This window comes from Elgaria multicarinata, chromosome 6 (genome assembly GCF_023053635.1).
Source record: "Elgaria multicarinata webbii isolate HBS135686 ecotype San Diego chromosome 6, rElgMul1.1.pri, whole genome shotgun sequence".
Classification (NCBI taxonomy): Eukaryota; Metazoa; Chordata; class Lepidosauria; order Squamata; family Anguidae; genus Elgaria; species Elgaria multicarinata.
In genome coordinates this window covers 106,026,540-106,042,193 of record NC_086176.1, presented here as the reverse complement: position 1 = coordinate 106,042,193, position 15,654 = coordinate 106,026,540, and the positions used below count along the sequence as shown (strand labels likewise).

At 42.7% G+C, this 15,654-nt stretch overlaps 1 protein-coding gene across 1 annotated transcript in view; it reads left to right on the top strand.

The window, feature by feature from the left end:
- Positions 1-15,654, top strand: part of DCC (DCC netrin 1 receptor) — a 1,200,544-nt gene that overhangs the window by 1,046,102 nt on the left and 138,788 nt on the right. The window contains 2 exon segments of the mRNA XM_063128256.1: positions 8,611-8,749; positions 10,188-10,295. Coding sequence (XP_062984326.1) covers positions 8,611-8,749; positions 10,188-10,295 — 247 coding nt within the window.

Genomic DNA, 15,654 nt, shown 5'->3' with positions numbered 1-15,654 from the left:
CTCCATTTCTCATTTTTGCAATCTGATATTCAGTTCTTCTTGAATTTTGAGAATGTTTTGAATCTTAAGTTTGGTTCTTCCTGAATTTTTGAAGTGTGTGTGTGTGTGTGTGTGTGTGTGTTCAATTGTTTCTTCTCTAGAAGTTTTCTTGAAAATTCATTTTTGTGCATATTTTTGTATATGCGTTTTTGCCTCATACAATTTTTTTTGCAAGCAAATCTCCTAATATAATGCATTTTTACATATTATTTCCCCTAATATACACATTTATGTGCACATTCTGTGCTCGAATGTGGAGGATTGTATATTTCAAAGTAGAACATGACTTTCAGGCCTTAGCTAGACCTAAGGTTTATCCCGGGATTGTCCTGGGCTCATCCCTGTTTATGTAAATGACACACAGGATATCCCAGGAGCAGGCAGGGAGAACCCCGGGACGATCCCAGGATAAACCTTAGGTCTACCCTAAGGCCTCAGTATGCATAGTGGATTAAAAGTGTGTAATTAGGTGAGTTTGCAAAGTGAGTTTGCAAAGCCCCATGTACAATCAAGAAATAAATATAGCAAATATTGACGATGTTGAAACAGTGTCAGATGTTGGCAATTGGATTGATCAGAGGCCTAATTTGGCTGTGCATAAAGGTTCCTTTTATCCTCTAGATGGGCCCAGATGAACGATTGTCTTTATTATTTACAATATTTCTATACTGCCTTTCAGCAGGGGGTACTTTCAAAGTGAGTCACATTTTTTAAAAAGAAATAGTTGAAAACTGTTGGAAAATTGGAGTTAAAAGTAAAAACTAACTGCATCCATAAGAACATAAGAAGAGCCATGCTGGATCAGACCAAAGGCCTATTTAGTTCAGCATTCTGTTCTCACAGTGGCAAACTGGGAAAGCGTACAAACAGCACTGAGTGCAATTGTACTCTCCAACTCATGTTGATCAGCGACTGGCATTGAGGGGAATGCTGCCTTGGAACCTAGAGGCAATATATAATCATCATGACTAGTAGCCATTGATAGCTCCATGAATTTATCTGATTCCATTTTAAAGCTGTCCAAGTTGGTGGCTATTGCTATATTCCATGGTACTGGGTTCCATAGTTTAACTATTGCCTGTGTGGGGGGAAAAGTATTTCCTTTTGACTGTTCTGAATATTCTCCATCATTCGCCCTCATTAGATAACCCCAGGTCCTAATATTTGGAAAATGAGAACAGTCAGAATGTTATTTTGTTTGACTGATAGCCATTATATTATTTTGAAAGCCAAATCCTCAACTTCCAAAATCGTGGCAGAAAAGCCCGGGTTTCACCTCTATATGAAAATGGCCAGATAAATTACCATTCTAGTTTGATGAGGCAAGGAGGGAATTCTATCTTTCAGGGGCAACCACAGAAAAAGCACTGCTTCTAGTCAAAAACAATCTAACATCTGAATGTGATGTGTGAACTAAAAGCTATCTCCAAAGCAAGTTTGACTGAAAAGCTAACTTTCACCATCCTCTTCATCAAAATGGACTGAATATTAAAGAAATTGTGTTAACAAGGCCCAGCCTGTGCTATCAGGTGTTCCTGATAAATTGTGAAATATAAAGAAGAACTTTATATTTCACAATACCCACTGAGTATGCCCACAATTTGGAGTAAATTTTAGTATATCGATATGCAAATATCTACAACCTAATCTACACCAAGCAGGATATTCCACTATGAAAGTGGTTTATAAAAGGCAGGAGCCACACTACTGCTTTATAGCAGTCTGGAAGTGCACTAACTACTGGGTGACCATATGAAAAGGAGGACAGGGCTCCTGTATCTTTAACAGTTGCATAGAAAAGGGAATTTCAGCAGGTGTGATTTGTATGCATGTCTCACCTAGTGAAATTTCCTCTTCATCACAACAGTTAAAGCTGCAGGAGGTATACTGTGGCTATACTGTAACCAGATTTAAAAGAGGGCAGGGCGCCTGCAGGTTTAACTGGTGTGAAGAAGAGGAAATTTCACCAGGTTCTCCATATATACAAATGACACCTGCTGAAATTCCCTTTTCAATACAACTGTATTTAAAGATACAGGAGCCCTGTCCTCCTTTTCATATGGTCACCCTACTGTTGGGACCCATTGACACATACCATATACCACTTTCATAGTGCTATATCCTGCTTGGTGCAGATTAGGCGTTCGTCTAAACCCTACATCCAATTTTGTACATATGAAAGTAGGGGCATTCTTCTGTATTTATAACCCTTATTCTCACTAAAGCTCTTTGCCTGAACCCCCATCCTATCATGGGTAAAGGTTTTTCACCACCTAATATATTCTGCATTTACTAGTGTAAAGCCCATGTTGCCATGGGCACTAGTAATCCTGTTCCTTCCCTGCATTTTTGCCCCTCAGTCCCCTTCCCACAGAGGGCCCCACGAACAATGCAAATGTGTCTCATGCATAGTGAATCCCCCCTCCAAAATTTGCATGCGACACAGCCATACCCTTCACTCACAGGTCCCAATTGGGCGCCTCCAAACTTCCCCCCTCCCTGTTGGTGGTGACAGCCTAACTGTGTGGCTGTGGTTGGGGCTTGCCCGAGCAGGGCTGTCCATCATCCCAGTGGTGGAGGGACCGCCTTGCATGGTTGATGCTGAGGAAATTAATTGCTATTAAATCTCTTTGAACTTTTTCAAACTTCCCATTTTTTGGCACATCTGCACTGCTCAAGCTTCAGTTTAAAGCAAAAAATGAGCAAAGTCAGTGTGGTAGATCATGAGCAATAACACACTGTTGTAGTCTTATAAAAGGTTTAAACAGCAATGCTTAAGCAGACTTTTGATCCAGTGGAGGTCTTTGCTAATGAAGCAAGGGAGATCATTTGGGCAAGTTCCTACTTCGCCCTGCAGACCACTTGGTCCCTGAATATCTGTCCCAGAGAGCTGGAGTAGGAGATTCCAGAACAGGGTACAAGGTGATACAGGAGACTGCCAAAAAGGAAGGGGGAACTGGCAAAAATTGCTTCCCCCACCGTATTTTGGTGGGGGAATAAATTTCTTCCACAAGTGGAAGAGGCACTTCCATACGCAGAAGGGCAATATTCGATAGCAGTGGAGGCCAGAATGGATTCACAGCCCCCACCGAAATTGGGGCCAGCAGCCTCCACTGTTAGATACAACACATTTATTTATTTATTTATTTCACAATATTGATGAGCCACCTGCATTAAAGAAATGTCTAAGCAATGTACAAAAACAAGTCTTCACACAAATGGCCTTCCTGGGAAGGCCTGTTTGAAAAGGTATGTTTTCCGTAGTTGCCAAAACTCAGGAAGGATTGGCACCTTCCTAATTTGTAGTGGTAGGGAATTACAGAGATTGGGCACTCAGATACTAAAAGGCTCCTTTCTGGGCCACAACGAAGCAGGCCTTCAAAATCTTGAGTACCACCAGGAAGACATCTTCTGAAGGCTACAGCAACAAAACAGGCCAGTAGGGGATCAGGGGACCTCTTAAGTATCCTGGCCCTGATTAAAATAACGCAGGACCAGATCCAGGTGCTACAAGCCAAAGAATTCTACTGGATATGTTCGCATACTGGCAGCATTTTTAAAAGGTGGCTCTCCTCAATAGGCAAAATTAGATATATGTTTTTCTATCAGGGAAAGGTACCAAGAGGTTGTGAGAGCAGACCCTAGTCCTGATAAATAGCAACAATTGGCGCATCTGATATTTGCATAACCTTTGATATTTTCAGCTCAGTGTCTTTCATAGTTTTCATAAAGTTCTAATTCAAATGGCTTATTAAAGCAAATCTCAGTGTGTGTGTGTGTGTGTGTATTTCTTTTCCTTTCCAGAAAAACAAGCAAATGAAACAGAGACATACTTTAGCCTTAACCTTCTTAAAACCCAGTTTGTAGAGCATTGTGGAACGCCTGGGCCACTCACCCCACCCCCATCCCGCATTCACCTCCAAATGATGTTATTCCCAAAGTCTCTTTGGGGCCTTGAAATGTTAATGTATTAGCAAGGATCTATCAAACAAACAAATGGTTCAGATCAATGAATCTGGCCTTTCATGAACGCAAGTGAAACCTCTTAGGTCTGCCCAAAGGCTGCTTTGTTTTGAGCAGGCTTTTTTCTTTTCTGTTTTTTACATCCCTGAAATATCTCTGCTCCCCATTGCAACAGCATCTCAACTCCCTCATGCTGGACATGTCAGATGAAAAACAGAGCATGGCTCTTTGAGTGTTGATCCGAACAATTTGTTCTGTTATTAGGGTGCAGTCTGATGGGTGCACCTTCGTGAAATGGAAGGCTCAGAGGCCTCCATGTATCCAATGTCCTGCGAGGCTGAAGCCAGCAGAGTGAGAGGAGCAGAGAAGGTGAACTCAGCCTCCCCATCCTCCAGTCATGGTGTTTTTCACTAGATGGGCTTTTTGCCCATCTAGCAATGGCACTTCAAAGGGTGAGGGAAAGAGTCTGGAAGAGGATCAGGATAGTTCATATTAGTGCTGTACCAAAAAATTCTCCTATGAAAATGTTGGCCTTTCTCATTCAATTTGATAGAAAAGAAGATGTTTTCTGAAGGGAGAGGAAATTACAGAGAAATTCTCATGGTTTGGTTCAGGGTTCTTGGGTTTACCTTCTAAAATAACTGAAGAGTTATCTTAGAAGGTAAACCCAGAGAGCTTCGGCTATTGGGCGGTATAAAAATGTAATAAATAAATAAATAAATAAATAAATAAATAAATGAGTGGGTGCGGGTGTCCCCTCTTTCATTGTGCAGTCATTATATCTGACAGCTTGTAGCCTCCTTGGCTTCCCGCACTTCCTGCCCAAGGGAAGACATCACGAATTTTAATCCTCCCATAGGGCCTTTTCAGATCAGTAAGTACGGAAAGCCTGGGAGACTGTAGAGCAATGGATAGGTCTGTAATAGAAAGAAAAATATAGACAATCTCAGCCACCTCACAGTGATTAGTTAAGATCAGAAACACCACCAAACCCAATTCAAAATAAATTTTAAGCTGACTTGAAAATGAGGGGGTGGGGGAACGAAATTCCTTTCATGGGGCAAGAAAACTTTCCTGAAATTTTTCTTTTCTTGCCTCCTAGAAATAGGAGGTAAAAGACAAAAAGCCTTATTCACCATTGTTAAAGCCATGGCTTAAGGTGTCTTCTGAACAGGGCCCTGCTTTCTGGCTTAACCACCGTAGTTAAAGCCATGGTTTCAGGTGTCTTCTGAATGGGGCCACATTCAAATATGATAGGTAGTAAGCTTAAAAGGGGAAGGAAATAAAGCACATACAAAAAAAAAACCCTCAATGTTTGGAAATAATACTTACAGGGCAAAATGACAAAATTGATGGGTCTTCAGTAGAACAAGACCTCAGATAGCTAATCCTCCAAAGCAAACATTGGACAGAACAAAACAAAAGCAAGCAAAACAAAAGCAAGCAAAGACCCTGGCATCTCTCAGCAGTAGTTTTATACTCAAAAGCCATTAGCAAATCTGAGGTGATCCTTATTAGCCAATCACTAGCTAGCTAGAAACAATCTGCCCAGGTTTTCTGGGGGCAGAAAGCTCTCACCAACACTCCACTGAACTCAGCCCAATTTGTGAGGGTTCTGTTTCAGCCCTGAAGCCAGTGACTTCACGAGATAACACACCCCAGATAGCCTAACGGATACGTGCAAGCTCAGCCTTACAGAATGAAACTGCACAGGCTACTAAAACACAGAAGAAAAGTGTATTTCTTCACACCTTAATGTAAGGACTACATTTTTTAAAAGATGAAACCTGGGATGATGAGGGCCAGGTTAGGCCTCATCTAGAGGATTGCGTCCAGTTTTTGGCTCCACAATTCAAGAAGGACGCAGACAAGCTGGAGCGCGTTCAGAGGAGGGCAACCAGGATGATCAGGGGTCTGGAAACAAAAGCCCTGTGAAGAGAGACTGAAAGAACTGGGCCTGTTTAGCCTGGAGAAGTGAAGATTGAGGGGAGACATGATAGCACTCTTCAAATACTTAAAAGGTTGTCACACAGAGCAGGGACAGGATCTCTTCTCGGTCCTCCCAGAGTGCAGGACATGGAATAATTGGCTCAAGTTACAGGAAGACAGATTCCGGCTGGACATCAGGAAAAACTTCCTGACTGTTAGAGCAGTATGGCAATGGAACCAGTTACCTAGAGAGGTTGTGGGCTCTCCCACACTAGAGGCCTTCAAGAGGCAGCTGGACAACCATCTGTCAGGGATGCTTTAGTGTGGATTCCTGCATTGAGCAGGGGGTTGGACTCGATGGCCTTGTAGGCCCCTTCCAACGCTACTATTCTATGATTCAGCTTCCATTTTCATTTTGTCATTTGTACAATCCCCCATTTCTGGGTGTGATCACAGCTACAGTGAATACCCAAGAGCCCTGCAAGTGGTGGGCATTTTCCAAGACAAAGCTGTGTACAGAGTATCTTTGTAATCCTCTAAAACTGCAGAAGTGATAGCATCCCACCGTCATCGCCCCTTTACTGCTGTTTTCCTCCCTCTCTGCCGCTTGTGCCATACTTTAAGATAAAATCCGGCCATGCTGAAGTGGTTCCTTAATACAAGCTTAAACAAAACGTACATGAGGGAAACAATGCATTAGTGAAGTCCCCATCCATGCATTAGCACCCTCTTATTTACCTGTTCTTAACACACTTCAGTCAACAAGGGGAATAATGTATTTTCCACCATAAATGAGTGAACGGAAAGCACACACGTAACCAAGCCACAGCACATACAAACACGAGGTATTAAAAACAGAACTTGTTGTATAAGACCATAAGTACATATTTACCCAAGAGGCAGACTGAGGTGTTTTCGATCACCGATTAAATATGTATGAACAGAGCTCAGAATGTCCTTGTTGGAAAAGGAGAAGTAAACAAGCATGATTCTATCAAAGATTATTAAAGACCTTCTTCAACGAAGTGTATGTTCTGGGCCACAAGTAAGGTTTAATATAATGTCATCAAAAGGGGGATGCTAACTGAGGTAGGCCAATAACATTTTTGTTTTCTTGTTTCGTCCTTTAAATGCAATGCGAATGGAGTGGTGTTCAACTGGTTGATCCCTGACCATAGATAGGGAGGACCAGTATGGAACTGAACTAAAATGTCCCTCCCCCATATCTGTCGCCCCATGTTTAGGCTCGCAAATTGTGTGAGGCATTTCCACCATTTAGGGGATGCAAGTGAGGAAAAAAGTTTTACCCCACTCACTGGCAACAGTGTTCTGTCTACACTGCCGTTGGGAGCTGTTTGGTTGAAAGAAGCTTCCATTCCTCTTTGTAACCACTTAGGAAGCATTCCATCCTTCTGCCCTCACTCTGAAGCCAAATCAGAGTGAGACTAGGAATGGGACGCCATGATTGGTGCCCTCACTCTGGTATTCTCTGCATAGGCCACAAAAGTGAGTGGAGGTGGTATAGTCTGGGGAAAGCTTTCCCCCTCCTCCTTTCCCAAAATTCCATCTCTAAAAATTGCTGCGAGGCCTTCCAGTTCAACTGTAACCAGTAGCACCAGTTCGGCTCTTTCAGCTCTACTTTAACCCAGTAGCACCAGTTCTGTGCATGTGGTGCTTTAAGGCTTAAGCAGAAAAGAGATGCACAGTGCAAACTATGCATGTCTGTGCAGAGGTAAGTCCCCTCTGTGTTTAATGGGGCTTAAGTTCTAGTATGTGTGCTGAGGAATGCAAGATGAAAGGAAGAAGTCTCTGCCCCCAAGAAAATGGTAGGAGATTCAGGACAGCTAAACGGAGGTACTCCTTCACATACCACATAGTTAAACTATGGAATTCCCTAACACACGATGTAGTGATAGCCACCAATGAAAGGGGTTAGATAAATTCATGGAGGATGAGGGTATCCATGGCTACTAGAGTCCTGGTAGCTATATGGCACCTCAAGTAACAGAGACAGCATGCCTATGTACATCAGTTGCTGGGAAACATGGGTGGAAGGGTGCTCTTGTACTTATTTCCTGCTTGTGGGTTTGTTTATTTATTTATTTATTTCACTTATATACCGCCCCCATAGCCAGAGCTCTCTGGGTGGTTTACAGAAATTTTAAAATTGAGATAAAAACAAGTATACAAAATTTAAAATTTTAAAACACAGAACAGCCACAGTGTGAAGACAATGCTGGACTGGGTGCACCCTTGGTCTGATCCATCATGGCTCTTCTAATGCTCTATGTAAAGTTTAATGCTTGAGAATGAATCAATGGATAGATGGATGAAAGAGATAGCAGAGTTAAGTAAGAAAAGGTGATACCGCCCAGAGAGCTCCGGCTATTGGGCGGTATAGAAATGTAATAAATAAATAAATAAATAAATACAAAAAATACAGTTGCAGATAATTTGATTTGGGTGATAAAGAATGAGGTGGTAAATCAAAAGTTTCATGGGGATGCTTGGTTTTGAGGAAGGCATGGAAGGCAAAGAGGAAAATAACACCATGTGAGTGCTCTGGAAGAGAGGAGTACCATAAAAAAATTGTTCAGTGTTATTTGCTGTCATGAATCTTCCATGATAGTCCTTTATACCTATTCTTCCTCTCTCCCCTGTCCCCCACCCCATTTATAGTCAGCAGATACAACAGCCTTGAGTCACACAGTATCAGGCCTTAAGCCAAATACCATGTATGAGTTTTCTGTCATGGTCACAAAAGGTCGAAGGTCAAGCACATGGAGTATGACAGCTCATGCTACTACTTATGAAGCAGGTATGTCTCCATTTGGTTTCTTCTTCGGCGTTTTCAGATTTGACTGTTATTTTAATTGCTTTAAAAACAACCGCAACAACCAACCACTTCATTTTATTAAAATAATTACCTTTGCCATGTTTTGCTACATGTTGAAAGTAGCATTAAAATAAGACATTTAATGGCATCCGTTCCAGTGGGAAAGCAAGTACTTCACTCTGCAACTCTACTTTGGCCCCAAGCCAGGTTGCTGCATTTTAATGAATGGAATACTTACAATATTGAGCCATATCAGTGCATTGAACTTCAAAGACTTTTCCCTTCAAAGAGGCTTGAGACAAAGATGAGAAATGAGGCCACCTTCTGGGACACCTTTTGTCCCACGTGTGATTTGTGAGGCGGAAATAGTGGCAAGTTTCAAGTGCCTGTTGAAAATACACTTGTTCACATGGTTCCCTAACCTGTGAAGGATTCTGCTACTGGCCTCTTTTTTATTGTGGTGTTGTAATCTTTTCTATTATTCATTTTATTTATTTATTTATTTATTCATTCATTTATTACAACATTTATATACCACTCTGCATCTAAACAGATTCCAGAGTGGTGTATAATAAAAGATAAAGATAAAGTAATGAAACACCATATTAAATATTTGTTATAATCTTGTTTTATGTTGTTATATTGCATTTAGATGTGAACCGCTTCGGGATTTTAATATACCAACTGCTATTAACATATATAAAAAAATTCAAAATATAATTAAAATTAAAGATCGGATGAAAACATGGACAAACATCCATTGTTGTTGTTGTTGTTGTTGTTATAGACCATTTGGCTATATAAATATTATATATATTGTCTTTTTAGATCACCCTGAGGAAGGACCCAAAGTTCCAAAATGTGTTGGCTTTAATTTGTCGTAATAAATAACATCCTTTGTCCTTTGCCTTTTTGGGCGTCGTTGATATTGTTGTGCCTGTGGTTGCAGTTGTGATTGAGATTGTGATTGAGTTTTGTAGTAAGCATTATGTAGCAATTTATAAAGACCTGAAGGTGCCTGTTTGCAACCAAGGAAAGATGTGTAGGCAAACTTATGCTTTGACCTGTATCTACTACTTTTCACTTTTCTATAATCAACTCAGAAAAACAACCACAAGAATTCAAGTCCTGTGTCTTTCAGAGTATGTAACTTCCGCTGGGTAATAAATGAAAGGAATTAATTATTCTAATCTGGAAGTATTGGGCAATGAGCACAATCTAATGGGAAGTTCTCTTGCTGCAAGTCCCCAAGAATGACGGAGGAATGATTTATTGTGTTCCTTGTCTGCATTTCCAATGCAGGGCGCAATCAAAGGTGCTTGCACATAACTTGGTGTTGGGTCGCGTCCTGTATTACTTAAGTATATTTTCTAATATTTGTCAACTTTACTATTTTTCTGGGTTTTTGCTTTCTTCTAAGCCCCGACCTCTGCTCCCAAAGATCTGACAGTCATTAGTCGTGAGGGAAAGCCACGAGCCGTCACTGTCAGCTGGCAGCCTCCGTTGGAAGCCAATGGGAAAATTACTGGTAAGTTCCTCTTGTATTCTATGCCTTTCTTTCTTTCACATCTGATAAAATGCATGCAGAATTTTCTGTGCCTAATTTTCATGGTTGTGTACATGTTGTGCTCACTTTAAAGTGCACGATTTGTGTGCATTTTATTTTATTGCTTTATTAATTTTTGGAGTGGAGATCTCCATTGCAAAATTTGGAAAATTATTAATTTCAGTGGGCGATTGTGTTCCCTCCAAGGCAGCATACAAGTAACTTTAAAATAATAAAATCACAGTAAGCAACATAAACAAATTAAAAACACTTGAGGACCCTTTCTACATGACATTAGCACATGTGGGTGGGCTCTCATCATTTTGATGCAGAATTTACACATTTTCTTATTAATGCCCCCCAAAATACTCCTTCCTAAGGAGTATGAGAATTTCAGATCACAAATCAGTCGAAGATGCCAGAGTTACAACTCCAAGCAGGAACACTTGGGGCCTTGCTAGACGACGGGGTAGCCCGGTATGAGCCCCGGGCTGGCCCCTGTGCGTCCAGATGATGCACAGGGGATCCTGGACTCAGGCAGGGCTGAAACCTCCTTCGGCCTGGGCTAACCGGAACCTCTTTTGGCCCAGTATTACCCGCAGCCTCGGGCTGAGCCTGAGACTGTGGGCATCTAGCTTGTTCCGCTACTTTTCCCAGCTACCGCACTTACTCACGAGTAGCCGGGACAAGTGGCGGAGCCCGGGGGAGGTGAGGGGAAGTTCGGAGCCCGGGGGAGGTGGGAGGATCAGAGGCAAGGGGGGAAGGGGCTGGTGGGTGGGCGACGGAGCTGGCGGGGATGGGGGGGAAACAAAGCCAGCGGGAGTGGGGGACTCATGGCCAGGTAGGGGGGAGCGAGGAGAAGGTTTTGTTTTTGTATTTTAAAGGGCCTTACCTAAGTGCAGGAGCATTCCTGCGTTCGGCCCCTTTAAAAAATAAAAAAATGGCGGACGCGACGGAGTTTTGCTTTCCCCCGTCACATCCACTAGTAGCACGGGCTCACCGCTCTTCCCACCCAGATTAGGAGGTAGGTCTAGCAAAGCCCTTGTTCTCAGAAAACTTTTGCAAATTCACAAACTTGCATTTACCTTCAAAGAATGTGCTCTTTGAAAATGTGCACTTTTAAAAATGTACACTTTAAGAAATGTACTCTTTTACAAATGTGCAATGTTAGAAATACACAATTTTAAAAATGCACCTTTTAAATTGTATTTTTAATGCACACTTTTTTTAAAAAAATCACATTTTCATGCTTTAGTCAATGGGGGAATAGTGCACACTACTGAAAAATGTGCACTTTCCCATTTGAATCAACCGGGGCAGTGGGGGGAGCACGTGAACAGGAGTGAGCTGAACTGAGCTTTGAAATTCAGCAAGCTTGAGCATCCCCGGTTCTCCCATTCCTACGACCTGATTTTGAAGTGTGTTACCACTTTTCAATCACTCTTGCTGTGCCCTTATTGATTTCCTGAACATGCATTCCTACTGCTACTAAGCTGTTCCCAATGTGATGCTGGCACGCAAAAAGGTACTGGCAAGCCACTGAAAAGGTTTGCATGCCAACAGCAATGGCTTCTATCCAAGCCATACATTACTAGTGGGCGACTGCTGCACATATGGGTTGCTATAGGGTTAAAAATAAACCTTTAAATGTCACAGCAGGTTGTGTGGATGAGTGCTTTTCACTCACCCACTGTGTAATTTAAATCATCTCTTATTTAGTGCTGGCAATGACCTAAGTGAACCCCTACCTATCTTGTCATCCACCAAGGGATGTGCAAATCAGCAAAACCAGAGCTCGGCAAAGTTCTCCAAATCCCATTCCAAACCTTGTTCTCACTTGACTGCTAGTTTGATGTTCTTATTTTTTTCATGAGAGCCTGTGCATATTTTTGTGCATATTTTATCAAAATGTGCACATCAATTGAGTGCATCTTTGAAATGTACACATTCTTCTCCCATTGATAAAAGCATATTTAGCTGCATCCTACAAAAGGACCCAGCTTTCCGTACACATTTTTCAAACGTTTGCATGCTGTCAAACACATTTTGGGAGGTCTGTGAATCGCATTGCAAGCTCAGAAATGTGTCCGAGTCCATGTTCAGTCCCAAAGGTGTGAACTGGGTAAACCCTGACAAAAAGCAAACTGAAACAAATTCCTCATACATCCCTGGATCCAAGAAGCTAGCAAAGTATGGTGATCTGCCAGTTGTTGGACTCCTCCCTCCTCCTGCTTTTGCAGTTTCTGGAAGGCAGGACTGAGGCCATAGCTAGACAGGGCAATATCCCAGTCATCACCCTGGGATCGTCCCTGTGCATTCACATGATGCACAGGGCATCCTGGGAGAAGGATGATCCCTCCATTTCCCTGGGATTTTGTCCTACCCTTCTAGCCCATTTTTTCTGTGGTTTCGGGCTGATCCCGAGACCGTGGAACGTGTGGCCAGGCATCACGGGTTGTCCCAGCTCCTCATGAGTAACTGCAAGGAGCCAGGAGCTGGGCATGGGGTACAGAGCTCCTCAGGAGCTCTGTGCCATTGGGTGTGGTGTGGGGGAGGGGAGGGGAGGGTGTGTGTGTTTTTAAAAAATGCTCACGATTTCCGCACAAGCGCTCATGTGCTGCTTCTCGTTTAAAAAATAAATTCAAAATGGCAGCCACAAAGTCGCACACCACGTGTAGACCAGGACAATGATCTCGCAATCATAAAATCACAATATTGTTGCCCTACTATCCCCCTCGTCTAGCTGAGGCCTAAGACTGGGTAGATCGAGTCCTTGGTAGACCAGCCTACATATACGCCAGGTTGACTGCGTTCAATTCTTGAATTAATGTTATTTTATTTTTCTAAGTCGTTTTTATATTGCCTTTCAAGCAAAGCCTCCCAAAATGTCTTGAAATATTTAAAATTTAACTACTAAAACCAGTAATAGAGCAGAACAGAGCATAGCAGCAAGAATATTAAAAACCAGGTGAAAAGAATCAATTGGTGTAGTGGTTAGAGTGTTGGACTGGGACTCAGGGGATCCAGGTTCTAGTCCCCACTTGGCCATGAAGCTCACTGGGTGACTTTGGGCCAGTCACTGACGATCAACCTAGTGTACCTCAGACAGTTGGTATTGTGAGGATAAAATGGAAAGGAGTACCATATGGGATTCTCCAGACAGCCATTCTTCCCCACAACTACCAATCATACAGTGGTTTCCTGGCTTCTGTACATTCCTTCACCATTCTAAAAGATAGAAATGCCTTTCCTAAGGCTTCGTTACTGGCTTTAAGCTTCAGTATGATAGCATTTTTAAAACATTTTGTCTCCACCGTTTTTGTCTTTGACTCTACCCCCTGTGCCTTTGGCCTCCACCCACCCACCCTGGAATGCGCCCCCATAAGCTGTCTGGAGAACCCCAGAGGGCCATGTTGGGACCCCATAAGGACCGGATTTGTCCTCTGTACCTGCAGTTCTCCAGCTGTGCATTGGGGCAACCAGAGCTGTTTCAGCAGCAGAACAAGGCCAGACACCAGGGAAGTTGGAGGAATCCGTCCAGGGGATTGAGCTCCCTGAGCTTTCCCCAAAGGCTTCAGCTTGTTTCCCGCAAGCTGGCTGGACTTGATCTGCATCGAGTCAGGTCAGCGCGTGGGTTTTCTTTTTTACCATTCTGAAATGCGTGCAAATTGCAGCTGCCATATGAGTAATTTGAGCAGCTGTAATTTGCACAAATTATTGAAATTGCGGCCGAAATTACGGAAACTTCCCCAAGTTTTGGCTCACGGATACAAGATGAGTTGGTTGCGCCGCAGAAATCTTGACTTTTGAGCAAGCCGCAAAAGTCAGGATTTCCCAGTGATGGACCTCCCTACCAGACACTGGCTTGAAATATGTCTAGAAAATTAGTGTCATCCAAAAGTGACTAGAATTACAGACTGCACAGACTGCAGAAGTAGCATCACCTTTGCCAGAGCACCCACAGCTGGCAGCATTTCCAAGTTCGTCTATTCTTCTTCTTCTTCTTCTTCTTCTTCTTCTTCTTCTTCTTCTTCTTCTTCTTCTTCTTCTTCTTCTCCTCCTCCTCCTCCTCCTCCTCCTCCTCCTCCTCCTCCTCCCCCTTCTTCTTCTTCTTCTTCTTCTTCTTCTTCTCCTTCTCCTCCTCCTCCTCCTCCTCCTCCTCCTCCTCCTCCTCCTTCTCCTCCTCCTCCTCCTCTTCTCCTCTTCTCCTTCTCCTCCTCCTTTTCTTGCTTGTTTTTCACACAGAGTGGTGGCAAGAGGTTCTAGTAATTAATTCAGTGTGAAAATTACAGGAATGATAGATGAGAAAGAAAAAAAGCAAGCTAGAGTGTCATGCCCCCCCCTCCAACCTCTCCACAGAAGAAAGCACTAGACGGTTTAAAAAACAATGCAGTCCTTCAGAGCAAAGGTCTTCCGATGTGTTATGCTCAGTGGCAATTAGCGGTGGCTCGTAATAGGCAGGCCGTTTGGCGATAATGTAAAACCTAACATACATAATGATAGGGTGCCTGGCCTGACATGTTAGGGGGAAATTTATTGGTGAATGTTTAACTTTGTAATAACAAGGTAAGGCACTGATGATCTGAAACCCCTTAATAATGACTGACAAGGACTGAGTTTAATGAGTGGTATACAATGACAAATCTTACTCCCCAAAATATTGCTATAACATCACTGCCTAATTAAGATATCCATTAGGAGCCTGTAATGTTAATTTGCTATGAAAAATAGAACAGAGCCTCTTAAGAGAGAGAGAGAGATGTTGCATTTAAATGACCCCTTTAGGCTATGAATAGACATCTCCAAAGCATCTGATTATTATGAGAAATATTGTGCAACTTATGAAATGCATACAGTATGGTCTCACGAATATGAACAATGGAGTTAGAGGTCTGAAAACCTTGTCCCCTCAGACTACATGTATATTGTCACCCTAGCAAATGCCCCTTTTCGTATCGGGGAGAAGTGTGCATGGGAGGAGACTCCAGCAATGCAATTTTAGACATATGTACTCAGAAGTAAGCCCACTGAGTTCAATGGGCCTTGCTCCCAGGTAAATAAGTATAAGATTGGAGGTTTCATAGAATCATAGAATAGCAGAGTTGGAAGGGGCCTACAAGGCCATCGAGTCCAACCCCCTGCTCAATGCAGGAATCCACCCTAAAGCATCCCTGACAGATGCTTGTCCAGCTGCCTCTTGAAGGCCTCTAGTGTGGGAGAGCCCACAACCTCCCTAGGTAACTGATTCCATTGTCACACTGCTCTAACAGTCAGGAAGTTTTTCCTGATGTCCAGCTGGAATCTGGCTTCCTTTAACTTGAGCCCGTTATTCCATGTCCTG